Below are 25,266 nucleotides of genomic sequence, written 5' to 3' on the forward strand. Positions count from 1 at the left end.
TTTTGTGTTTGTGTAAGTGTAGTGTTTCAACACGTGTATAGTGTAGGGGGGGGGGTACAAACTTTATTTCAACACGGGGGGTATGTAGTGTGTATGTAGTGCTTTAACACGTGTAAGTTAAAAGAAAAAAAAAAAGCTCCTGCGCCAAAAATTGAGCACAGATGTTGGTCAGTAACGTCCGTCACTGATCAGCGCTCAGCGGCCACAGGACACCCACAAAATCACCGTGGGTGTAAAAAAAATTTAAAAACTAGACCCCACAGCACCCTCCAAAAAAATAAAATAAAAAAAAACTGCTGATGAGTCAAAGGCAACAGGAATTTGATCCCCCCCAAAAAAATTAGATCAACCCTGTGCCAAAAATGCTGATCAGTGATGTACGTCACTGATCAGCGCTCAGCGGCCACAGGACACCCACAAAATCACTGTGGGTGTAAAATTTTTTTTTTTTTAAAAAACCCACAGCACCCTCAAAAAAAAAAACCTGCTGATCAGTGATGCAACACTGATTAGCAGTGAGGGGCAGCAGGCACACAACTTTTGGTGCAACCTGACAGGGTATATATAAAAAAAAAAAAAAACCTGCACCCCAAAAAAGTTGCTGATCAGTTAATTTATACTGATCAGCACAAAAGGGGGGCAGCAGAGACAAAATTATATCACACAATATTATATTCTCTGACACAATGACGCTGCAGCAGCAGCAGCACAAGCACCAGGAAGCAACAGCAACCACAGCAACCAGGAAGCACCAGCAGCTGGCAGCACGGATGCCACCAATGCTGATCAGGTCAGTATAAGGGGACAGATGGGCACGGAGACCGCTCTGCACGCTGTTCCTGACCGGAATGGCGGCTGCAGGGCTGTCTCCGTTATTTTCTTTGAGGTGTAATGGCTGTGATTGGTCCGTCGGTCCGACGGACCAATCACAGCCTTGGGGGCAGGTGGGGTGAGGTGGGGTGACCACCAGTGAGCCCTTTACACCCGGTGGTGATTGGTGCTGTACTTAACAGCACCAATCACCACCAATCCCTGTGTTACCGAGCGACGTTATTCGCCGGTACACAGAAAACGCTGTAATTGGCTGTTCACATTTGAACAGCCAATCACAGCGATCGCCGATGGGGGGGGGGGGGGGCATCGCTGCCCCCCCTGGGCCACGAGGGAAGATGTCTGCCATCGTCCCTCTGTCACCGCGTCTATAGACGCGGTGACAGTTTACATTTATGACGTACATTTATGCCATGTGTCGGGAAGTACATCCCGACCATGACGTAAATGTACGTCAAATGTCGGGAAGGGGTTAACAAAGTGACCACCCTCGTATCCTGGCAAAGCGTATGGAGGGATTCATCAACAAGAGCTACATGCTTTGTGGAATCGCAAAGCTTTAGCTCCTCCTTCACTTTTTCCAGCTGCTTCTGTTACAGTATCCAGACTGATACTCCATCTTCTGCAGCATATATAGGGTGGTGTTGGAAATTGCCTATATGTAATGCCTGTACAATGTTACTGGCATTGTCCGACTCCACAAATCCGCAGGAGAGTCTAAGTATGGTAAGCCAATGCGAGATAATTTCCTTCACTTTTTCTAAGAGGGTGTCAGTGTTGTGCCTCTTACTGAAACCGGTTATACACAGCGTAGCCTGCCTTGGAAGGAGCTGGCATGCAGGAGATGCTGCTGTGATGCATTTACCCAGTGGGCTGTCACAGTCATATAGGCCTTAGTTTGCCCTGAACCACTTGTCCATGGACATGACTGCATTTTTCAGGGCACCGAGGACACTTTTTTGGATGTCTCTGAACATCCTTGGTATCGCCTGCCTTGTTAAGGGGAATCTAAATAGGATTTGGTACCGAAGACACAATACTTCCATCAACTGACTAAATCCCACTCCAATGATGGCGAACACCGGACGCACATCTAACACCAACATAGCTGTCAAGGCTGCAGTTATCCGCTTTCCATAGGATGACTGCTGACTTATTTCGTCCTCATGGTGACCGACTGTAGGACAGTGAATTGCTTATTGAAAGATATAGCGGTCTTATGACTTCCCCTCTGGGACAATGACAGACTTCCAGCAGCAACAGCAGCAGTAGTAAGCTAACCTCCGGAGGAATCCTGAATGGAAGAGTCAGTCATGCCGGTGACATGGCCTGCAGGACTACCTCCGATCCGGATGGAGGAGGAAACTGATGACTTGCTGGTGTGGTTTTCAGGTGCTTGGATACAACAGGATCAAGGTATTTAGGTGTGCCTGGACTGCTTACGGTCCTAGCCACAGTTTCTAAACTAACTTCAGGTGACGCATAAGCGAGGATGTCCCTAGGTGGCCAACGGCCTTACCCCTGCTTATTGTAGCTTTATATAAGCTACATATGGCGAGACAATTGTTGTCCGCATCTGGAAAAAAATAATTCCATACCAAAGAGGTGGATTTTTTGGTCTTCTTCCCAGGCATGGTGATGTCATTTTGCATCCCACGGACAACAACTGTCTCACCCGGTGCCTCATGTAAGCAAACCACATCACTATCAGCAGAATCCTCCTCCTGGTTCATCTTCCTCCTAAGTGCCAGCTACATCAATTTCCTCCTCCTGGTGTACAACATTGACAACTTCAAAATCATGAACTGGACTGTGTACAACATTGGCAACTTCAAAATCATGAACTGGACTGGGGGTGATCCTTCCAGAATATGCAGAGGGCGTACTGCAATTGGTGGAAGGAGCCACCTCTTCCGGTACAGCGATGCAGAGATCAGGCCTCACAACCGCCAACACCCATGGACTCTCCTTGAGGATTTGTGATACCATGTCTTTAGAAGGCAGAGTTGTTTGCTGTGTTTTTGTTGACAGCTTAACTCTCTTTACATTTCTTGGGGGGGGGAGGGCCGTGATCATCGTGTGAAGCTGAACCACTAGTCAAGAACATAGGTCAGGGCCTTAACCGTTCCTTACGTTTCTCCTCCAAGGATTTACATTTATTTATTTTCCTCAACGTACTGAACTTTGCCATTTTGGATTTGACATGCCCTCTACGATGACATTTGGCATTGACCTTGGCAGATAACGATGACGGCATTTCATGTACTATGTCTTGACTAGTGGCAGCAGCTTCAGCACTCGGAGGGAGTGGTTCTTGTTCTTTCACTATTGGAGCCTCCATATTTTTGTTCTCCATTATCTTTCTGGAGTTAAATATATGCGGCACAGGAGAGTAGTGTACCCCTAAATTACACACACACACACACACACACACACACACACACACACACACACGTCAGTGACAGAAAAAATTTAAGGGATTTTTAATAAGTACTTCATTGGAAAAATATTATGTGGCCTGCACAGGAGAGTAGTGTACCCTGTCCCTTACACACATTATGCTGGTGGCAAAGGAGTGTAGTGTACCCCTAAACCACAAATGCGAGACAGAAAAAAATTAAAGGGATTATATTAATAACTCCTTTATTGGAAAAATATTATGCGGCCTTCACAGGAGGGTAGTACCCTTACACACACACGGAAGAGACAGACAGAAAAAAATCTGAAAAAATAAATAAATAAATATATATATATATATATATATTTTTTTTTTACAGTGTACAGCTGTACCACTGGACATCAACTGGACCACTGGACTTTAACGTCAGTGCTACTGGACTTAATCAGCAATATATATCAATATCAGTGATCAGTGCAGCAGCAGTGCAGTACTACCCAAATGGACTTTACGGGTGGTGCCACTGGACTGGAATCAATCAGCAATATATCAGTGTACTTAATGGCAGTATGCACTTATGCAGCAGCAGTGCAGTACTACCCAAATACACTGTCAGTGCCACTGGACTGGACTACAGAACTGTACCTAGTAGTTAAAACTACTACAGGACCGGTAAATATAATCTATGAGGCACAGACTGTCAGTGTAACTAGACTGGACTACCGAACGGAAGGAAGGAGCTGTAGTAGTTAAAACCAGTGGCGTAACTATGGAGGGTGCAGGGGGTGCAACTGCTATGGGGCCCGGGCCTTTCGGGGGCCCGAGGGCTAAGCAGGCATCCCCTGCACCCATTAGACATTTTTAATTATTTAGTGCCTCGGCAGCCGCAGCGATGTCCCGTCCCTCCTTTCTTCCCCTGCTCTGACCGCACGCCGTGCCTCGTCTTCCCCCCCTCCGGCAGCAGCACCTTGGTCTGGCCAATGAAGGGGAGGAGCTAGTCGGCTAATCCAGCCTCTGCTCTGCTCTCCCAGACTCCCCCCTGTATCTCTAACGCTGACGGGGCTCAACGTCACTGTCTGGTGACCAGCCCCGGCGCGCAAAAAGAATAATGCTGCTGCTGGCAGTGAGCTGGCACCAGATATGCGCGCCGCTGAGGGGATGCCACTGATAAGATCCACTGCTGCCGAGGGCCCGGCGCCGATGTGCAGTGCAGGTAACAAGCCATCTCTCTGCCTCTGTCTCTCTCTCCCCCTACCCATCATTATCATCCTCCACTTGTCTCTTCTCCTTTTTTCGCTCTACTGTTTTTTTTCCCCATTCACCTGCTTTATTTCAACCCTCTCTTACTCCCCCTCCATTGCTCTGCCCCTATTCTCCCCCCCCCCTCTCCTCCATTTCCCCCTGTCTCTCCCCCCCCCCTATTCTGTCGCTCTACCTGGCACTGTCTCTCCCAGAATCTCTCCCTCCCTCCAACATTCTTTCTCACTCCTGCTCATACCCCTCCCTTTCTCTCTTGCTCCTCTCCTTCTCTTTTCCTGAAAACCCATCTCACACCAGCATCATTTTTGGCTCCCAGCGGAATGATTGGATGGGGGGGACCGAAAGCAAAATTTTGCTATGGGGCCCAAAGAGTTCTAGTTATGCCTCTGGTTAAAACTACTACAGGTAAGCAGCTATCTATGAGGCACAGGTACACAGGCAGCGGGCGGGAGAGTGAGCACACGGGCAGGCAGGCAAATGGCCAGGACGTGCTCCCTCTTCAATCTCCAAGGCTGGAGTGAAGGGTTTGGATCTCGCGAGACCTGACAGCGGGATCTCGCGAGCTCCGGAAACGCATGCTCTGAGTCTGGGTGGGAAAATTAGAGCAGGCTTGGAAGCGGGTTCAGATTGGGGGTGTTCAGGGGTGCTCGGGTTCCCCCAATCCAAATGTGCTCATCTTTAACGCCAACACACACACACACACACACATACATACATACATACAGACACATATACATAGAGACAGACACACACATATAGACACAAACACACACAATACCTTGTGTCCTTCAAATCGCTTTTTCTTATTCATAGTGTAAGGACGCTGGGTAGAAAAGATAGCAATGTAATCACCATTAGTCTGAGCAGCAAACACAGGGTCATTCGGGTGCAGGGTGAGGCTCGGGCACGTGTATCGTTCCTAATACAGTGAGGAACAAAAACAAATGCAACAGTCATTGTATGTTCTGGTTTTAGGGTTCCTATGTTCTATAGGTGACATACAGACAAATTCAGAGGCGCACGCATTCGCACCCGACCTATTGGATGTTGGAAGTGCAAATCTACTGTATATAGAAAATGTAATACTGTAGGAGCGCTTGTGATTTTAAAATCAATTAAACTAAAATAAATTAAATGATAACTAATGAAAGTCCTTGCCTTTACGGAAAAAGGAAGGGATCGAAATGCTTTGCACATTGTTTGCAGCCCTTCTCTGAGTAGCTGTGTTGTTGGGGGAGCGATAAGCGGGGTGGCACTGTGGATCACAAAATGTTGACAGCAACCTGCACTTTCCCTACAATACCTCGTGTCCGTTTGCAGGGTCCGTGCGGTGCAGTTACAAGTTCTTCTATGAGTCTCCATCTCCCATCTGCAGCGCGGCTTGAAGCCTGACATTTTTGTAGTGTGTTTCCGGATACAGAAGCCCAGAGCCCCGATCCACCATCTGGAAACATGCTACCCGAACTTCCGGCTTCAAGCCGGACGTGAGCATATCGCTCCCCTACCAACACAGAGAAGGGCTGTAAAGATTTGATAATGCGCAAAGCATTAACTCATTCCTTTTTCTTTAAATGTAAGCATTTTCATTACTTATTATTTCATTTATTTTATTTCCATTCATTTTAAAAGTGCTCCTATTTAATTTTATATATAGATTATTCCAAATAGATGAAGCTGCTCAAACATAGTGCAGTAACACATGTCTTTTAACGCTAATGCAAATCATCATCACAACAACACGTGTGAAAAGCTGAAAAGAAAAACCAGACAGCTCTGGGTCTTTATTGATGCGATACAAACAAAAAGGGATTTTTGTAAAAACTTACCGTTCGAATCCCTTTCTCTGATATGGTCCTGGTGACACAGCTCAACACTGGGATGTAGGAGGGTCCGAAGGAGCCAGGCACCTATCCTAAAGTTTTCAGAGGGTAGGCTCCTCCCCTACTGCATCCCGGACTCTTCAGTTCAATCTTTCAAAGCCACTGGAATACATTAACTCAGTACAAACGCCTGCACATATTATATGCACATTTTTCAACAATAACTGTTTCTTTAACCAATTTAACATGAACATCATGAACACTGGCATACTTACTGAGCGTAAGGGAGGGATCGCTGTGTCACCAGGACCATATCAGAGAAAGGGATTCGAACGGTAAGTTCTTACAAAAATCCCTTTTTCTCTTTCAATGGTCCTGGTGACACAGCTCAACACTGGGACGTTCCAGAGCTGATCCTTTGGGTGGGTACGCTCAGGTCTGCAGCTTTCAGCACTGCTCGCCCGAATGATGCATCCTCCAACGCGAACTCATGGAATCTATAGAATTTGGCAAAGGTATGAACAGATGACCAAGTGGCAGCCCTGCAAACCTGCTCAGCTGTTGCCCCATGTCGAACCGCCCAAGAGGTGGCAACTGAACTGGTGGTATGCGCGTTTATTCTGGCCGGCACAGGCCTTCCCACTTTAGTGTATGCAAATGCTATCACAGAGCGCAACCACCTAGCAATGGTCTGCTTAGATGCAGGCCAACCAATTTTGTGTATGTCATACAACACTAACAAGGTGTCAGTCTTTCTGACACTCTTAACTCTGTCCACATAAATGCGTAAGGCACGCACAACATCCAAATTCCTCAATTTGTCCCTTTTTCTAGAACCCTCTGGGTGTTGAAACACAGGTAGAATTATCTCCTGATTTAGATGGAAGGCAGAGACTACTTTTGGCAAAAACTGAGGCACTGTCCGAAGAACTGCTCTATCCTCGTGAAATATCAAGAAAGGAGATTTGCATGACAATGCTCCCAACTCTGACACCCTTTTAGCCGATGCCACTGCCAACAAGAATACCAGCTTCCATGTGAGGAACTTAAGGTCCGCCGACCTCAAAGGTTCAAAGGGTGCCTTCTGAAGGCATTCCAAAACCAGCGACAAATCCCAAGGCGCTACTGGTTGTTTGTATGGAGGTTTCAACCGAGACACCCCCTGTAGAAAAGTCTGAATTTCCGGTAAAATAGCAATCCTTTTCTGGAAGTAGATGGACAAGGCAGAGATCTGCACCTTTAATGATTGAAGGCTTAGCCCAGAGGAGAAACCATCCTGTAAAAATTCCATCATTTTTGTCAACTTAAAACGAGATGTGTGTGACTTCCGTCTCTCACACCATCGAATGTAAGTCTTCCAGACCCTATAATAATTTGTCGAAGATGCTGACTTCCTGGCTTTTATCATGGTGTGAACCACTGCCTCAGAGAATCCTTTATTTCTCAGAATGGCGGTCTCAACAGCCAGGCCGTCAAAATTAATCGAGCTGAATCCAGATGATTGAATGGTCCTTGTTTTAGAAGGTCTGGCCTCAGAGGTAGATGCCACGAGTCCACAGACAATCTCTGAAGCCTCGAGTACCAGGACCTCCTTGGCCAATCTGGGGCCACTTAGATCACCGGAATCGCCTGGGCCTGTATTTTCTTTAAGAGTCTCGCCAGCATTGGGACTGGCGGAAAAACATAAAGGAGATTCCCCTCCCAGGGAATAGTCATGGCATCCACTGCCTCTGCTAGTGGATCCCTCGTTCTGGCATAAAACCTGGGCACCTGATGGTTGAACCTGGATGCCATCAGGTCCACATCCGGAGTTCCCCACTTCAAGGTGATCTGATGAAATACTTGAGGGTTTAAACTCCATTCCCCTTCCTTGAGCTCCTCCCTGCTCAGGAAGTCGGCCTCTATATTCTCCACTCCTGGTATGAATATAGCTGATACTGCTGGAACATTCTGTTCCGCCCACAGGAAGATTCTGGACACCTCCCACATGGCCAGTTTGCTGCGTGTACCTCCCTGGTGATTCAGATACGCCACAGCTGTGGCATTGTCGGTCTGAATCCTTAAAGGGAGGTTCTGTAACCTGTTTTTTGCCAGAGAAATCACTTTCCAGACAGCCCTCAGCTCCAAGATGTTGATCGGTAGAGCAGACTCCTCTGGAGTCCACAAGCCCTGCAGCCGCAGGTCCAAGACTACTGCCCCCCAGCCCCTGAGGCTGGCGTCGGTAGTTACTACCAGCCAGTTCCAAGTCTGCAGTGACCGACCCCACTGAAGGGAATCCACTTCTGTCCACCATTTCAAAGAGTCTCGAGTATCCGAAGACAGCACTATCTGCTCTGACTTCATGGTCTGTGTGTTTCCTGACCAAGCTGTCAAGATGTTCCACTGGAACACCCGAGAGTGGAACCTGGCAAACTGCAGCGTCTCGAACGACGCCACCATTTTCCCCAGCAGCTTGAGGCACCTCCACACTGAAATGCTCCGAGAGCTGAGAATCTCCTGGACTAAGGCGACCAGATCCCTGGCCTTTGCCTCCGGGAGAAATACCCGATGTAGATGGGTATCCAGAATGACTCCCAAGAATTGGAGTCTCTGTGACGGCACCAACTGAGACTTTTGTAAGTTTAACAGCCAGCCGTGAGCCTGCAAAAACCTGATGGCTTCTGCCAAATGACTCTGCAACCTGTCTGCTGACTCTGCTTTGAACAGTAGGTCGTCCAAATAAGGTATCACTGTGATTCCCCTGAGCCGCAGCACAGCCGCCATCACAGACATTATTTTTGTGAATACCCTCGGCGCAGTGGCCAGACCAAAGGGCAACGCCTGGAACTGTAAATGCAGGTCCCCTATCGCAAACCTCAACAGGGCCTGATGTTCTGGGTGTATAGGAACATGAAGATATGCGTCCTGGACATCCATGGACGCCAAAAATTCTCCCTGGTCCAGGCTTAGGAGCACTGACCGTAGAGACTCCATTTTGAAATGATCTACCCATAAATGGACATTCAGAGACTTCAGATTTAGTATTGGTCTGAAAGACCCGTCTGGTTTGGGCACCAGAAACAGAGTGGAATAAAAGCCTTTCTTCCACTCTGCCCTGGGAACCGGAATTACCACCCCCTTCTCTAACAGGGAGTGAGCTGCTCTTACAAGAGCTGTACGGAGCCGAGCTTCCTTTGGTAAAGACGTGGGAATAAATCTTCTCGGAGGAAGACCTTTGAAGGGAATTTTGTAGCCCTGGGCTATAATGTCTAACACCCAGGCATCCTGGTCTAGAGAAGCCCATGCGTCCTTGAAATGTGATAGACACCCCCCCCCACCTTTACCACTGCCGGGCAAATCCCCTGACAGTCATGCGGAGGGTTTGTCCTCTCCTTTGGTGACAGGCTTCTTGTGAAAGGAGCCAAACTTAGACTTTGGGGCCTTGCCCCTGGACGACTGAAACTTTCCCCTAAATGACTGTCCTCGAAAGGACGCACCACCTCTAGGGGAGGGCCGAAAGGACGGCCTAAAAGCAGAAAATCTGGATGTCTGCTTAGCCGTGGGGGCAGGCAGGAATGTACTTTTGCCACCCGTGGCCTGTTTAATGATCTATTCTAATTCGGATCCAAATAATAACTTTCCTTTGAAAGCTAATGTTTCTAAGGCCTTCTTAGACTCATTGTCTGCTTCCCAGGCCTTAAGCCAGAGTACTCTCCTGGCATTAATAGATACTGTGGACACTCTGGTCGCCATTTTGAGCGCTTCCTCCTCCGCTTCCAACACATACTCTGCAGCTGCCTTAAGCTTCTCCGCCAGCAGCAATACACCAGGGTCAGCATGTAAAATGGTGCATAAATCATTAGCCCACTCAATCATGGCCTTAGAGACCCAGGCTGAAGCAATAAGAGGACGTAGGGTGAATCCCACCCCTTCAAATATAACCTTGAGGTTACCCTCCAGCTTTTTGTCCACAGGATCTTTGAAAGCTGCACCCCCTTGTACTGGTAATACAGTAGCCTTAGACAGACGCGCCACAGAGGCATCCACAACTGGCACTTTTTCCCAGAGCTCTGCATGAGACTCTGGCATGGGGTACAGACTTAGGAATCTCTTAGGCATCTGCAGCCTTTTATCAGGGGTTTTCCAAGCCCCTTCCAACAATTCCTGTAAACCTTCATCAGAAGGAAATGTAACAGCCTCCTTACGCTGTCGCTTAAACACACCTTTAGCAGGAGTCTTATCCTCCACTGAAAGTTTTAAAGCCTGTTTTACAGCTGTAATAAGATCCTCTACCCCTGCAGATGAGGCATCTTCCAAATCATCACCCTGGTCCCAGGAAATGTCAGTATACGCTCCCTCCTCTTCATCTACCATTAAAGGCACCGAGTAAGACCTTTTAGGGGTCCCTACAACATCAACATCAATTTTGTCTAATAATTCACTAAACCTGTTGATCCCCTTTGCAGTATCCTGCATCACCTGTATTAAGGCAGGATCTGCCTGGGTAAGAGGCAAGGAGCAAGAGGACTGCTGAGATGATGGCATAGGTCTCTGAGATTCTACCAAGACATCACTCTGTCTGTCCAGTAACTGCACCAAAGCGTTCACTGACCTGCCCAGGGCACTAGCCCACGCGGGTTCAATCTGCTCTGCCCTCTGAGGTTCACTCCCCATGGGTCTCACAGCAGCGCAAGCAATACATAAGCCCCCCTTGGCCATCTGCTCAGGGACAAATTTCTGTGTACACACATTACAAGCGCTCAGTGTAATAAGGGCTCCCTCCCCCAAAACCACAGCTTGTTGCTCAGACATGATGTAAAGTAACCTACACAGTGCATACAATGTACAACAGCGATTATACAGGGTCAATGCACGCAGTCACTTGTCTGTCGGTTTCAGATGCAGGGAAACGATGCCCAGGAAATCCAAACACTCTGCCAGGATCTGTAAGCCAGCTCAGCTCCGCTGCAAGCGTTCTGAAAGGCGCCAAAAACAGAGTGAGGGAAGAGACCAAGTCCCTGCTGCTGCGGGGTCCGTGACTTTTGGCGCCAACCACCCCCAGTCAGCCGCTCCCTTGGTAGGATTTCCTAGTTCCAGTATCTCCCCCTCGGCTGGGGACCACTTGGAACATGCCTGTAACAACACTGCTGTCCTCTCATAACAGGAGCTCAGTGTGTAAGCTCTGCAGAAAATGGCCGCCGCCATCACGGAGCGCCTGTCCCCCATGATCCCCACCTAAGCGTGAAGCCGGTTTCAGGACGCTCCGGAGCCCAGGCAGCTTCTTAAAAGAAGCTGTAAGCGCTGCACAGGGAGGCCAGACAGCGTCTCCCTTGTGCACAGTGAGCTGACAGGACACGCTTCTGTCAGCTCCTGCTGCGCTAGCAGTGTGAGGATTCACTATGAGAATCCTCACACTGTGCCTACCTAGCTAGAGTAAAATTAATAAAATAATAAAAATGCCCTAACTACTCTATTTCTTCAGCTGCTCCCGCAGGCCTTTAGAATAGCACCCACTCCAGTGGGCACCTAACACGAACTGAAGAGTCCGGGATGCAGTAGAGGAGGAGCCTACCCTCTGAAAACTTTAGGATAGGTGCCTGGCTCCTTCGGACCCTCCTACATCCCAGTGTTGAGCTGTGTCACCAGGACTATTGAAAGAGAAAAATAGGAGGCTAATATTAGGGTGACCCAACCTATATAAAATAAATGGAATGTGATGAGAACAAGAGTGTCAGAGTTATCAGCTAAATCTTACTTATACCACATTGCTAGATAACCACTTACAGTGATGTATATCCTATTTATAAGACCAACCTCTACATCTCAGCAGTAATGGGAGTGGCAGCAGTTAGACATCGTCATGGTCAAGTGAGATAATAGGGAAGAGGAGGATCAGGTGACATACATGAAATGAAGGAAGCACAGACCCTCATACTGTAGGTAAGGCGTCACACAGAGCCTGATATACAGGGATGGACCAACCTCTACATATCAGCAGAAACAAGAGTGACAGCATTCAGACATGGTCATGGACAGGTGAGATAACAGGGAAGAGGACAATCAGGTGACATACATGACCTACAGGAATTACAGACCCTCATAGCTAAGGTGTCACACAGAGCCCGCCATACAGACCAACCTCTACATCTCAGCAGTAATGGGAGTGGCAGCGGTCAGACATGGTCATGGACATGTGAGATAACAGGGAAGAGGATGATCAGGTGACATACATGACATGCAGGAAGCACAGACCCTCATATGTAAGGTGTCACGCAGAGCCTGCCATTCAGGGATGCACCAACCTCTAAATCTCAGCAGTAAGGGGACTGGCAGCAGTCAGACATGGTCATGGACAGATGAGATAACAGGGAAGAGGACAATCAGGTGACATACATGACCCTCATACTGTAGGTAAGGCGTCACACAGAGCCTGACATACAGGGATGGACAAACCTTTACATCTCAGCAGAAACAAGAGTGGGAGCTGTCAGACATGGTCATGGACAGGTGAGATAATGGAGAAGATGAAGAGGACGATCAGGTGACATATATGACTTGCAGGAAGCACAGACCCTCATAGGTAAAGGTGTCACTAAAGGACCTAACCACTCTACATATCAGCAGTGACAACTGCCAGGACATTGTTATGCACCACAATACAACATTGCGCTCTCTGCTATACAATACAGAAGCAAATAATATAATCTCTGGCACTGGACTCAGAGGACTTAATGTACCACTACATACTGTAAGTTGCTCAATTAAACGATCTTAAGAACCTTATTCACAATACTTTGTGTCCTCCTACACCAGTGCTAGGTGTTATATTATTCATTTCTTTAGGGACTCATTGGAGGATTCTTTTCTGTTTGACTGTACCTGAGACCATTCTTTATGCAGGTGGAAAAGTGCATCAATACTGCCCATCACCTCTCCTACATCTGCAGAATGCTGGTAAGAATCTGCTCATTTATACAGCAGGAAGGGTGGCAGGATCAGAAGATGACAATGCAAGCATAGGGAGTTCTTATACAGCCTGTGACCTCACCAATTACATCACTATTACAGTGCATTAGTTATGGGGTAAATGTCTGGGAGAAATACATACATGGAATATTTGATTGGATATTTTGGCTGCAGTGGAAAAATCCCATGCGATAATGGTACGGTCGGCAGAATCACGACTCACTGAATCCGTAGTGCTGACAAACTCTTTATTTCCGGGGAGGAAGAGGACGTCAAAGTGCTGCTGTACCGCTGCCTTATACCGGTGTATCACCTACATAAACGCCATAGAGATAGCACAAATTACTATTAGTAATAGAGATTTATACAGAGTGTGTATATTTTACTACCCACATGTAAAGAAATGTATTTCCCCTGTAGGGGGGAAAGAGGGAAGATGGCGCTACGATGTGAGGTGGTTCGCTAGCAGCTGCTACAGTTTCAGGTTAGTCAAACCTGAGACAGGAAAAGACAAGAAAAAAGCGCTTAAATTTAGAACAAATTTTGCATACAAAAAATAAAATATAAGGATTGGACTGATTTTACATAAAGAGTTATTTAAAAAGGGGTGATGCAAGTGGGCCTCACACATTATCCATTCCAAGTATGCCTCAAACCACAATAGTATATCTCAACTTTATATATTCGATTCTGCAATTCTTTTCTATTTTTATTTATGTTGATTATGTGAGTTCTGTTTGTCATGTGACCTACTAATGTCCTGCCAGACTGGTATATATTTTTATTTATTTACAGTTTCTTATATAGAACTCCACAGATGCATCATGCAAACACCTTCAATAAGCCCTTTGCCCACACCTGGAGTTTGGACTGATCCGGACCAGCCTCAGGATACTTATTATTGAACCTACACTCCACCTGGAAAAGGACTCTACCCGCCACTCACTTTGACCAGCAATACGGTCTACCACTCCCTCAATTTGAAGAACAATCCATTTTATTCTGTCCAGGTTTTTGAACCTCTGGGATGAAATAGACATTATGGTCTTCAACAAAAGTGGACGCAAATATGATATCCTTCTACCAGTATACTATTGTGGTTTGGTCCCCTGAGGCATACTAGAAACGAAAAAGATAACTCTTTTTTTGGGGGCACTACTTTGAATGTAAATTAAATTTTCTTACATATTACAAATAGAATAAGTGGGGGGTACTTCAAAGGGCCGAACAGCAATTTGTTATGGAGCCCTGGACAGATAAGTCTGTAGGGAGACACTAAATTGGACGTTTGAGAGAGAAGACTAAATATGTATAGTGTGTAGTATTAGAAAGGTGTGATACCCATACGGTGAACCAGATTGTACCTGGGTGCGTCGGCCTGAGTTTGCCTTATCACTCCTGGTATGTCTGTGTCACCACAATATAGCCGTGTACTGCCACTATATGCACAAAAATGAGTCATTGTTTCAGCTGTTATTAATCAATTTTTCCATATGCTGTGTTCCGTAGAACCACAGGGGCAATTGATCGTTTGTGCTGAATTTTTTTTTTTTTTTTTATATGCTTAGTGATATAAAATATTAATTCATGTGCTATGTGCACCAAGAAATTGTGAAAATTACTATAAAAGTGATAAAACGATGGCGATGATGTTAATATTTGGTGGTGTTAGCCACTAACAGAGGACCCCAGTTATATTTATCTATTGTGCTTTAAAACACATATGCTGCATACATTGATTCAGAGCTATGTAATTGGGAAAAATAGTGAGGATAGTGTGCTCCCATAGGGTCCCACCTGTTCCTTGCTTGCCCGTGTGCCAATTGGCAGTGAACGGGTTGAGTGGTGTACAGGTTGAGGGGCCACTAATTATCGGGGCAACTGAAGGAAGATACCGGGATCTGCTTTTGGGGTCTGGCCCTTGGATCACCCCTGTTGGAGAACCAGTGCAGGGGGTCACTCACTGGCAGGCCGCAATGAGTGTCCCTTAGTGAGAGTAAATGAGTAATAGTGACAGGTTTCAAAGAGTTGGTCAGGCACAGATGTTACTCTATTAAGTACACAATATTATGTGATACCGGGCTCACCATTACTTTTGTATAAGACTTATAGAATAATTTACTGCAAATATTTAGCACATCATCTACTATAATGCCACAGATGGTGGTTTGATTCGTTATGCATGCAGAAAATCACTTGGGTGGCTCCACAAAAGAAGTGCCTGTCACTGCTCCTGTCAGGTTATATGGCTCCTCTCAATTATGTTCGCACAAGGTTTACTTATCCCAAGATCTAATCAAATGCTTGGGAATAATCTCATGTCCCATTACTATTTTCTCAATTGATGAATATACTGAAAGTAACACACGTTCACAATTATCTGTGACTCACGCAATTATATCCTTAGAGTGCAAGCAAGAATGACAGTATAATATACAGTTTAAAAATTAGCTCACATGCAGTTTCATAAATATCAAAAATTGCACACACCGTGTTATGTATGTACCTCTAAATAGATATATAGGTTAAAGGGATAGTGGGTAGTTGTCCCTTTTAAATGATACTGGGGAAACTACAGACACAATTGTCTAAGCATACAATCCCAACCTCCCAGGTACTTATCCATCCTGTGTGTGCTATTCAGTGCTATGTAGCACAGGGGTCTCTTCAGTGGCCGTCAGTCCACCTTGCTGGATGCGCATTTCGCCTGTGTGTGGGCTTGTTCACCAGTGTGCATAGTTGCTGGCAGGTGCTGTTTAAATAGCCGGCTTCTTTGCCGGTAATTCTCTACAGCTGATATGTCATATGTGGTTGCGGCTATCTGATTGGTTGGGCTCTACGTATTCCCCTCCCTGTCCGCCTGTATTCCATTGGAGAAGGGCTTTGACCAATCCCTTTGCAGGCGTGGCCGAGTCACGTGTCACGCTGTTGACTACGTGTATGCGGCTGTGCTTCTGATTGGTGCGCTCTCGTCTCTTTCAGCTGTGTAATCCCTATTGTATCTTTGTTACCTGGGTTACCTACAGCTGATACTGTGACAGGCGTCAGTACGTTTCTCCGGACTTCATTACCCATAATGCTCTGCTTGTATTGCCGTTTATGTATAATACCCAATGGTATCATATTATGCATGTGCGGAGAATACATGAATGGGATGTCTTGACTGGAGCTCCAATAGTCAAAATGCTCCGTTTATACTACATGATCCTATACTTTAGTTGCTGTTTACATTTGTATAGGAAATGCGTGAATGGAGAGTTTCTGAATGGACTATACTACCCAGAATGCTCTAGTACCCAGTTTGCTACGTTTTGGCTACAAGATCCTATACTATGGTTGCTGTTATCATTTATACAGAGAATGAATGAATGGAAAGTTACTTGTTGGACTACAATGACCAGAGTGCTTCTGGTACGTATGTCCCGGGAATACTGTACATGAAAATGTGTGGTTTTTACTTGGGCTGCAATGCCTTGAATACTCTATTTTAACTGTATCACCACTACTGTAGTTGTAGTTTTCTTTTGTGTAGAAAAAAAGTTTTTTTTTTTCCTTGGACTGCTAAACCCCGAATGCTATAATTTTACTGCAGATGTATTTCACGCAATTGGCGTGTGTATTCCGGACATGGTCGTAATTTTCTGACCGCTTATGGGGTTGTGTAAATATTCTTCTCTATTGGGGTTATCCTAAATAATATTTGTCATCCGCAGAGATGGAATTATGCAGGGCATGTCTCGATGTCAATAATGTGTAGATTATTCTTATATTGAGCAAATTAGGATGGATTTATATTGCTTGTATAGATCATGTATATATTATCTCGTAGGTTAATATCTATGCCCGCTGCAATTATATGGTTTATCGGTTAGGGCAGATTAGTATATGTGTTGTATTCCTTGCTGGTGATTTTACTAATTATCATAGTGTTATTGGTTATGGGCTGTCCTTGGGTAATGATTATTTTTGGTTACCTATCAATTGTTGCTTATTGCTTTTTACATGAGAATTGGTTATACCTTTTGGGGGTCTATTAAAGGTGAATGTGTAGTGCTTGTGTTACATTTGAGGGATTTTCTTGTGATATCTGATACCAGATGTTAGTGTACATTATTTAGCCGTTACGGTGTTTCTCTCTTGTGAATGTGAACTAACTTCACACTGTGCTGGGTATGGTGATTACTTATGTAGTGTCAGGTGTCCCTATTGGGCAAGTTGCTAATATGTTTAGTGTGTGGTAGCTGTGAGTTATCAGCAGGGCCGGTGCTAGGGTGTCCGGCGCCCTCCTGCAAACCATACATTTTGCGCCCCTCACATTGCCATTGCAACTTGCTGCAGACCGATTGTGGGAGTGTATGCAACATGTGATCCTATGGAGGATCTCGGGTGCATGTACATGTATGCATACACCATCTCAGTGCTGTGTCCGCAAAATGTTGAGAATCGCATACTGTATGGGCTAGATCGCATCGCACGGCATGCATGCAATGTGTGTGCAATGCGATCCGAAAGCAGTACAGTATGTGCAGCACTCGTGACTGAGGGGAGAGAAGGAGGAGATGGAAGAAGAGGGGAGGAGATAGAGGGGGCGGAGTGTTGAGGACTGGCAGTGGCACTGGCACAGCACACTGAGAAGAGGGAAGGAAGGGGAGGCGGCGCTGCTGCCTGTTCGACATTTGATTGACAGCTGACAGGCGCAGGGAGCAATGGGTAGGGGGTGGAGCCGGACATGACCTGTCATCCAGGCATTCACAGACAGCGCTACATGCCTCAGCGCAAGTGTCCGTGAGGAAGACGGCAGGTCACAGGAGGAGGACAGTGTGTGCGCGGTGCAGGGAGCTGCTCAGCCTCTCCATACTGCCACCCACTGTCAGACAGGCGCTGTGGGCAGTGTGCAGGAGTCAGTGACAGTGAGGGCTGAGGCAGCTTTAGCAGAGCAGGGAGGGAGACAGCGCCTTTTCAGCATGGCGCCTCCCTGCTTTGCAGGAGCTGCTGAGTGGGTAGCGCCAGCCCTGGTTATCAGATTGAGGCAATATTAAACTTATCCATATGGTTGTGTGTCAGAAAAACAAGCGTGAACTAAAATTGGAGTTAAAAAATGAAAATAAAAACCGTGCCTGTGAGTCTCATGTTCTCGGTTGATATCTTTTTTCTTTTTTTGTTTTTTTCTTTTTTTATTATTATTTTATTGTGATCCTTTGTTCCCAAGTGGGGCCTCATTTTCTTTCAGAGGGAGCTCTTTAATAGTAATTTAAGTTGATGTGAAATGATCCGCTATATATTAGATGAAAACCTGATAGATGATGTATTCATTTAGTCCAACCGGTGTAAGTCCATTGAGTTTGAAAGTCCACTCACTTTCTCGTTGCATTAATGTTTTCTGTATGTCCCCACCTCTAATTCCTAGGTTTACTTTTTCTAGGCCGCAGATATCAGCATCCTGAAAGGAACCTTCATGTCGTCGCATGAAATGGCGTGCTACAGATGTGAGTTTTTTAAATTTTGCCAGATCTGAAATTGCATTCCTCACGGTTCCTGCATGCTCTAATATCCTCTGCTTAAGGGGTCTTGTCGTCATGCCTACGTAGTTCATTTTGCAGGGACAGGTTATGCAATAAACTACTCCTGTAGTGTTGTAGTTAATGTAGCTGTTGATCTTAACATTGTTACCGTATCTATCTGGGATTTCCTTGGTTTTCCTCATATAGCGGCATGCTTTGCAGTTTCCGCATGGGAATGATCCAACTAACTTTTCTGAACTTTTGTTAGTTGGTCTAACAAAGTGACTCCGAACAAGTTCATCTTTTAGATTTTTCTAGCGTCTCCAGCTCATTGCTACTTTGGGATCCAGTATTTGGGAAAGATCTTCATCCAATAAGAGGACAGGCCAATGAGTTTGAATAATTTGTTGAATGTCTCTCCAACTCCCTACAAAAATTGCCCACAAATCTTATTTGTGTCTCTTGCTTTGTCTTTTTATTGGGGAAGACCAGTGATTCTCTCCTCATTTGGGATGCTTCCCTTCTTGCCCGTTTGATCCTTCTCCCGCTGTATCCTCTCTCCTTCAACCTTTCCCCCAATTCTTCACATTGTTGTTCAAACTGATGTTTGTCCGAACAGTTTCTGCGTAGTCGCAGAAACTCCCCTTTAGGGAGGTTATCCACAGTCGGTGGAAAATGGGAGCTTGTTTGGTGGAGTATAGAGTTGGTTGCCGTTTCTTTCCTGTAAAGTTGTGTTTGTATTGTGCCATCCTCATCTCTATAGATATTCAGGTCCAAAAATGGTACCATATGCTTACTGATGTGATGCGTAAGCCTGATATTTATTTGGTTTTCGTTGAGGTGACTAATAAATGAGAGTAGGGCTTCTTCCTCTCCTTCCCATATCAGCAGGATATCGTCGATATACCTCCACCACCCAATGATGTGTTTGGTATATCGATCGTTGATTTAGCTAAATACGGTTTCCATCTCCCACCATCCCAGGAAGATGTTCGCATATGTAGGGGCACACGCTGCCCCCATAGCGGTGCCCCTCGTTTGTAGATAATAGCGATCTCCAAATGTGAAATAATTACGGGAAAGTAAATTCCAAGAGTTCCACAATAAATTTGTGGAAGTCCGTATGCCCCTCCATCTGTTGAAAGTATTTAACTGCCTCCAAACGAGCTGAATGTTGGATGCTGGTATACAGCTAGGTCTAGCGTCACCAAGATGTGATTCTCATCGAGTCGGATGTCATTCAATTTTCTCAAAACATCTGATGTGTCTTGTAGATACGACGGTAGGGTGAGCACATGGTGGCGTAAGTGCATGTCGATAAAGATGCTCGGGTTTTCTGCTAAGCCACCTATTCCGGACACTATTGGGCGACCAGATGGTTCCAATAAGTTTTTATGCACTTTGGGCAATAAATAAGACGTTGGTACTTTTGGGTGGGAGATTTTCAGGAAGTCATATTATTGTTTTAGTATGATAGTATGATACCATTGGCCAAAGCTCTGTCCAGTTTCCGAGTTAGAATGTTGTTATAATTCTCAGTTGGATTGAAGAGTATATGTTCATAACAACTTTTGTCCTGAAGTTGTCTTAGGGCCTCTTTCTGGTACATGCTGGTGGGCCAAAGGACAATATTTCCAGCTTTGTCTGATGGTTTTATCTGTATGTTATCCCATTATTTGATTTCCTTGAGGGCTTTAAGCTCACCTTCCTGGAGGTTGTTATGTTGTATTTTGTTTTTCCGGGATGCATGATACAGCTTGTCTAGATCGCGGGCTACCAATTTCTGGAAGATTTGCACTTGTGAGCAATTTTGATCTGAGGGAAAGAAATTTGACTTCGTATGGCATAATGGCCTGTTATTAGCAGAATGTTGGGATGTGTTCCCGGATTCCTCTGATTCTTGTTGGAGATCTTCCAGGTTTGCCAGAGCTACCATGTCCTCCACTTCAATCCTAGACATTTCTCCCAATTCCTGTGCCTGATTGGTTGTTTCATGAGTTTCTGCTTCCTCCTTTGGTAGAAGGAACTTTTTTTAAAGTATTTTCCTCCCAAAGAGCTTAAGATCTTTCTCCCATTGGAAACGATTGAACTGTTTGGATGGCGAGAAGGATAGTCCTTTCTCTAGTACTTGTATCTGTTCAGTAGTTAGTGTTTTTGTCGATAGATTGATAATTTTCAAATTTCCTCTCTCATTCATCATTTGGTCATTTATTTCTTCTCCCTGACAGGGTATCGGGAGGATCGCTGGTAGGTCCAGTCGGGGTTTTCTCTTCGATTTCTTCCGACTCCTCCTCGTCTTCCTCTTTGTCGGTACCTCGCCCTGTCTCCAGGTCCACCTTCTAAAAAAGATTTCTGTTCGTTGAATGTTTCTCTCCTGTGGTCCCTCTCCATACTGCTTGCTCCGCTATTGTCTGAGAATTCTTCTCCACCAGATGATTCCGATTTGGAATATGTATAGCCAGGAACGTCTCTGGGTTTACGCAGTCGTCGTTTGTCTTCCATCTTGTTCCATCTAAAAATATTTCCCGTCTCGAAATCCTTCTGATCGCGGTTAAATTTATTCCGTTTTCTATTAATGATCTCTTGTTCATAATTATCCAGATCTTTGTTTAATTTCTCGAAATTCTTCTGGAATGTTGGGTCTTTTCCCCAAGGTTCTAATTTAACACCCAATTCTTCTATCTCTTTCTCGCATTGGCTTAAGACCAAGTGGTTGTGTTTTATCAAGAGAGACATCAACTCCTGAGAGCATTTCAACAGAGCTTCTTCCCAGTCTTTTGTTAGGCTGTCATTAGCCAGTTGGAATGCTGGGAATACTCTGGGTCTTAGCCCTCTAGGGGTTAGTTTTTGTTTCACATAATTTTCTAGCGTGGTTAGATCCCATGATGTCCTTGTTCTTTTCTGAAGTTTGTATCTCAGATTAGTTAGGTCCTCATTCCAGCGTGTCCGAGCGCTTTCTCCTAGGCTTAGATCCGGGAAGATGTTATCCAGGTCTCCCACATTTTTCCTTCTAGCCTGAAGTTCATTCTTGAGTGAGAAGGTGGACATTTTTCTTTATTATTTTGTGAAGATCCGTGAGATCACGTTTTCAGATGGAGATTTTTTGCTGTTCTTTATATTTGGGTACCCTCCACAATATTTTACAATTTTATAGTTTTTGATCTCTAATATCTCGTTATGATGTGAGTCGTGCTAAGACCTGAAACTGAGATCTGACTCAGTATGTCTGTACATTATGGGAAAAGGGGAGTTTGGCTTGCACTGACTTGTATTGTTCTGATATTTTTGTACCAGCTTGTATTTTAATAAGGATATAAATACCTTCAGGTATTTATATCCTTATTAAAATACAAGCTGGTACAAAAATATCAGAACAATACAAGTCAGTGCAAGCCAAACTCCCATTTTCCCATAGCATACTAGGAACGGACAGCTATAACATCCCCCATGTGTGAGGCCCACTTGCATCACCCCTTTTTACCAGAAATGCATGTTTTGTTTAATGTTACTGTACATACTGTACGGTACTTATGTATTATCTGGACTCCCATGTTAAATGCACCCCATTTTTTCATACCCCTACTATCCAACTACGCATGGAGTTGATTTTATATAGTGTGGCGAGCGCAGCGAGCCACCGTGCCCGAAGCGCGGCGAGCGCAGCGAGCCCCGCGAGGGGACACGGTCTCATAAGAAAACCGGGAGCCCAGATATTACATAAGTACCTACTGTACTATTTAATTAAATAACTTTTTATGTAAAATTAGTCTATTCCTTATATTGTAATTTTTGTATGTAAAATTTGTTCTAAATTTAAGCACTGCCACCTCCCAATTTTTCTGGTCTTTTACTACCCTCATGTGTTTAGTGACCGGACTCAGACCCATTACTCATCACATTACATAGCTTGTGTGTATCCCACTAATAATACATTCTACCAGCCATTGTAATTATGCTTAAAGAATCCCCACTGCCCACAAACAGGTCACCCAGAAGGTGTACAGGTGTACTCATTACTCTGCACATTTTCCGGATCACCTACAGTATTGCTCTGCACATTTACCAAGTCACCTAGCAAGTGCACAGGTGTAGTTGTTACTCTCTATGGTCAGCAATTGTGGGACTAAGGAGGAGTAGCTATAATTATATGGGTGCAGGTTGAGCAGCCATTATAGATAACCATTAATAAATCAATGATTTAAGATACAATCATGAATAAGAAAGAATTTCTTTTGTCATATGACGGTCACAATTTCGTCGGCGAAATGGTCAAACATGGGGATAAGGCTCCATAGTGCCTCAGTTGAGGTTATCAAGATTAAGTAGATCTTAAATATTAACAATGCTTGTTATAATAACATGACATATAGGGGGAAATTTACTAAAGGAAATTTGTAAAAAACTTTTGTGTATTTGTATCCAGAAATACACTCATTTTTGACGTTTACTATCCCGAAAATACGGCAATTTGTATTCGTATTGATGTGCTATCAATACGAAAACGAATTGCCATATTTTCGGGATAGTAAGGGGGAAATTTACCAAAATGGATTCGTAAAAAATAGGTGTATTCGTAGGCAGAAATACACCTATTTTTTACACATTTGTATTTTCGGGATTTACAATCCCGAAAATACAACAATTCGTATTCCTAAAGATGGAACATTCGTAATTGTCTACACCATCGATAGAATACGACAGAAATCACCATTCAAAAGAATGGTGGTTCCTGATTTACTAAGCAGCCGTACTGATAATACGGGTGCTAATTGGTGTAAAACACCCACGCAAATACGACAGGAAAATACACCTTGCTTTCCCTGTCATATTTGCTTTAAGCCTGCACGGATCAGTCAGATCCGTGCAGGCTTTAGTGTAAAAAAAATAGAAAAAAATAAATAAATATAAAAAAAAAATCGGCGTGGGGTCCCCCCCACAGCTGTAACCAGCACCAGGCTGAAAGAGACGGTAATTAAAAATCAGGGAACCCGACAAATAGGGGTTCCCCGATTTTTAACAACCAGCCCCAGGCTCCAGGTCCGGGGCTGGTTCCCAAAATACGGGGACAAAATGACTAGGTGTCCCCCGTATTTTAAGAACCAGCCAGCAGGGTAATGTCACAGCTGGGGGACACTTATGATATAAGGTCCCACGGCCAAAACATTAACCCTACCGACCAGTCAGCCTGGCCAGGGGCCCTGGGGGAGTGGGGACCACCCCAATGAAGGCCCCCCCCCTCCAGGATTTACCTGACCAGGCTGAAGCCTGGTGCTGTCCCCGGTGACCCTGGGCTCATTTAACAAAGTGCCCTGTATATGTGTGGTGTTTGCCTCATGTCATTTAGCTGCTCTAACTGCCAATTACCCTGTATATGAGCATAAGTGATTATCTTAACCTTCACAAAGTGTGCTGTTTGTGTTTAGGGGCTGTTATATGATATTCTGTTGCCTCAGCTGCAAATTACCCCACATGAGATTACAGTCCTCATTTCAGTCTTCAAAAGGACTCCCTTCATGTGTGTGAGGGTTGATCTAAGATATGTATTATAATATGGGTCTCCTATCTCTTATAGGTTAAACACTGAAGTTTTCTCTCACCAATAATTTATTTTGGTGGACTAGATCTGGCTTACCTACACACCATAGAATCTGCAAAATACAATTTGGGATCCCATGTTTGACCATTTCGCCGACGAAATTGTTACCGTCATATGACAAAAGAAATTCTTTCTTATTCATGATTGTATCTTAAATCATTGATTTATTAATTGTCAATACGTACCCAATTTTTAGCATTTAATATTCAGTAAAAGTTAAGTTTTAAATTTCTTCATAATCCATAATCAAAGTGTGCCCCAAAAAGCCTTGTTGTTCTTCCTTCTCTCTGGTCACCCCGTGACCCCCCATCTTTTCAGTTGTAACGCTGAACACTTTTGGGAGCACCACCAACCAGATACCATTATTTGATTTACTATTGGTGGTAGTTATGTTGGTTCAATCAATTAATTTTTGTACATGAATACCAATTTATCATAGTTTTCCAGTGCCACTCCCGACCCATATTGTACCCAATACTTTACAAAGATGACAATTTAGAAATCAATACAAATAAGAGATCACAAATCAACTTATATAGCTATTAACTGCTGAATAACAAAATAGCATCTACTTTATGTAAAACACATGAAGTAGATGAGGAACATCAGAAGATTTCTATGTTACCAGAAGTACCTGGTCAGCTATCTAGCTCGACAATCGACAATCAATTCTGACCTGTGTATTGGATACAGCAAAAATGTCATTTGAAATATCACAATGGCATCGCCCACCTACCCATAGCAGTATTATCCACTACATATGTGGGTTCTTTCATGCACAGATCAACTCCTGCTTATGGTCAACAGTAGTGGAAAGGCAGTTACTTAAAACATTCCATGGTGTGTCATTTGGTTCTGCACATACTGAATCCACGTTCCCTCTAACCTCAGCATTCCAAGAGAGAAAGTTAATAA

General features: G+C 44.7%; 1 protein-coding gene across 2 annotated transcripts in view; it reads right to left on the reverse strand.

Moving 5' to 3' along the window:
* Positions 1 to 25,266, reverse strand: part of WDR25 (WD repeat domain 25) — a 237,772-nt gene that overhangs the window by 24,322 nt on the left and 188,184 nt on the right. The window contains exons 5-6 of one of the 2 annotated variants that reach the window (XM_083166968.1): positions 13,478 to 13,567; positions 5,268 to 5,408 (exon numbers count right to left, since the gene is read on the reverse strand). In XM_083166968.1, the coding sequence (XP_083023094.1) occupies positions 5,268 to 5,408; positions 13,478 to 13,567 (231 nt within the window). Of the gene's footprint in view, positions 1 to 5,267; positions 5,409 to 13,396; positions 13,568 to 25,266 lie in introns of both variants that reach the window. The other variant, XM_083166967.1, reaches the window with a different exon arrangement.

Source organism: Crinia signifera, chromosome 12, assembly GCF_055691185.1.
Source record: "Crinia signifera chromosome 12, ASM5569118v1, whole genome shotgun sequence".
NCBI lineage: Eukaryota > Metazoa > Chordata > Amphibia > Anura > Myobatrachidae > Crinia > Crinia signifera.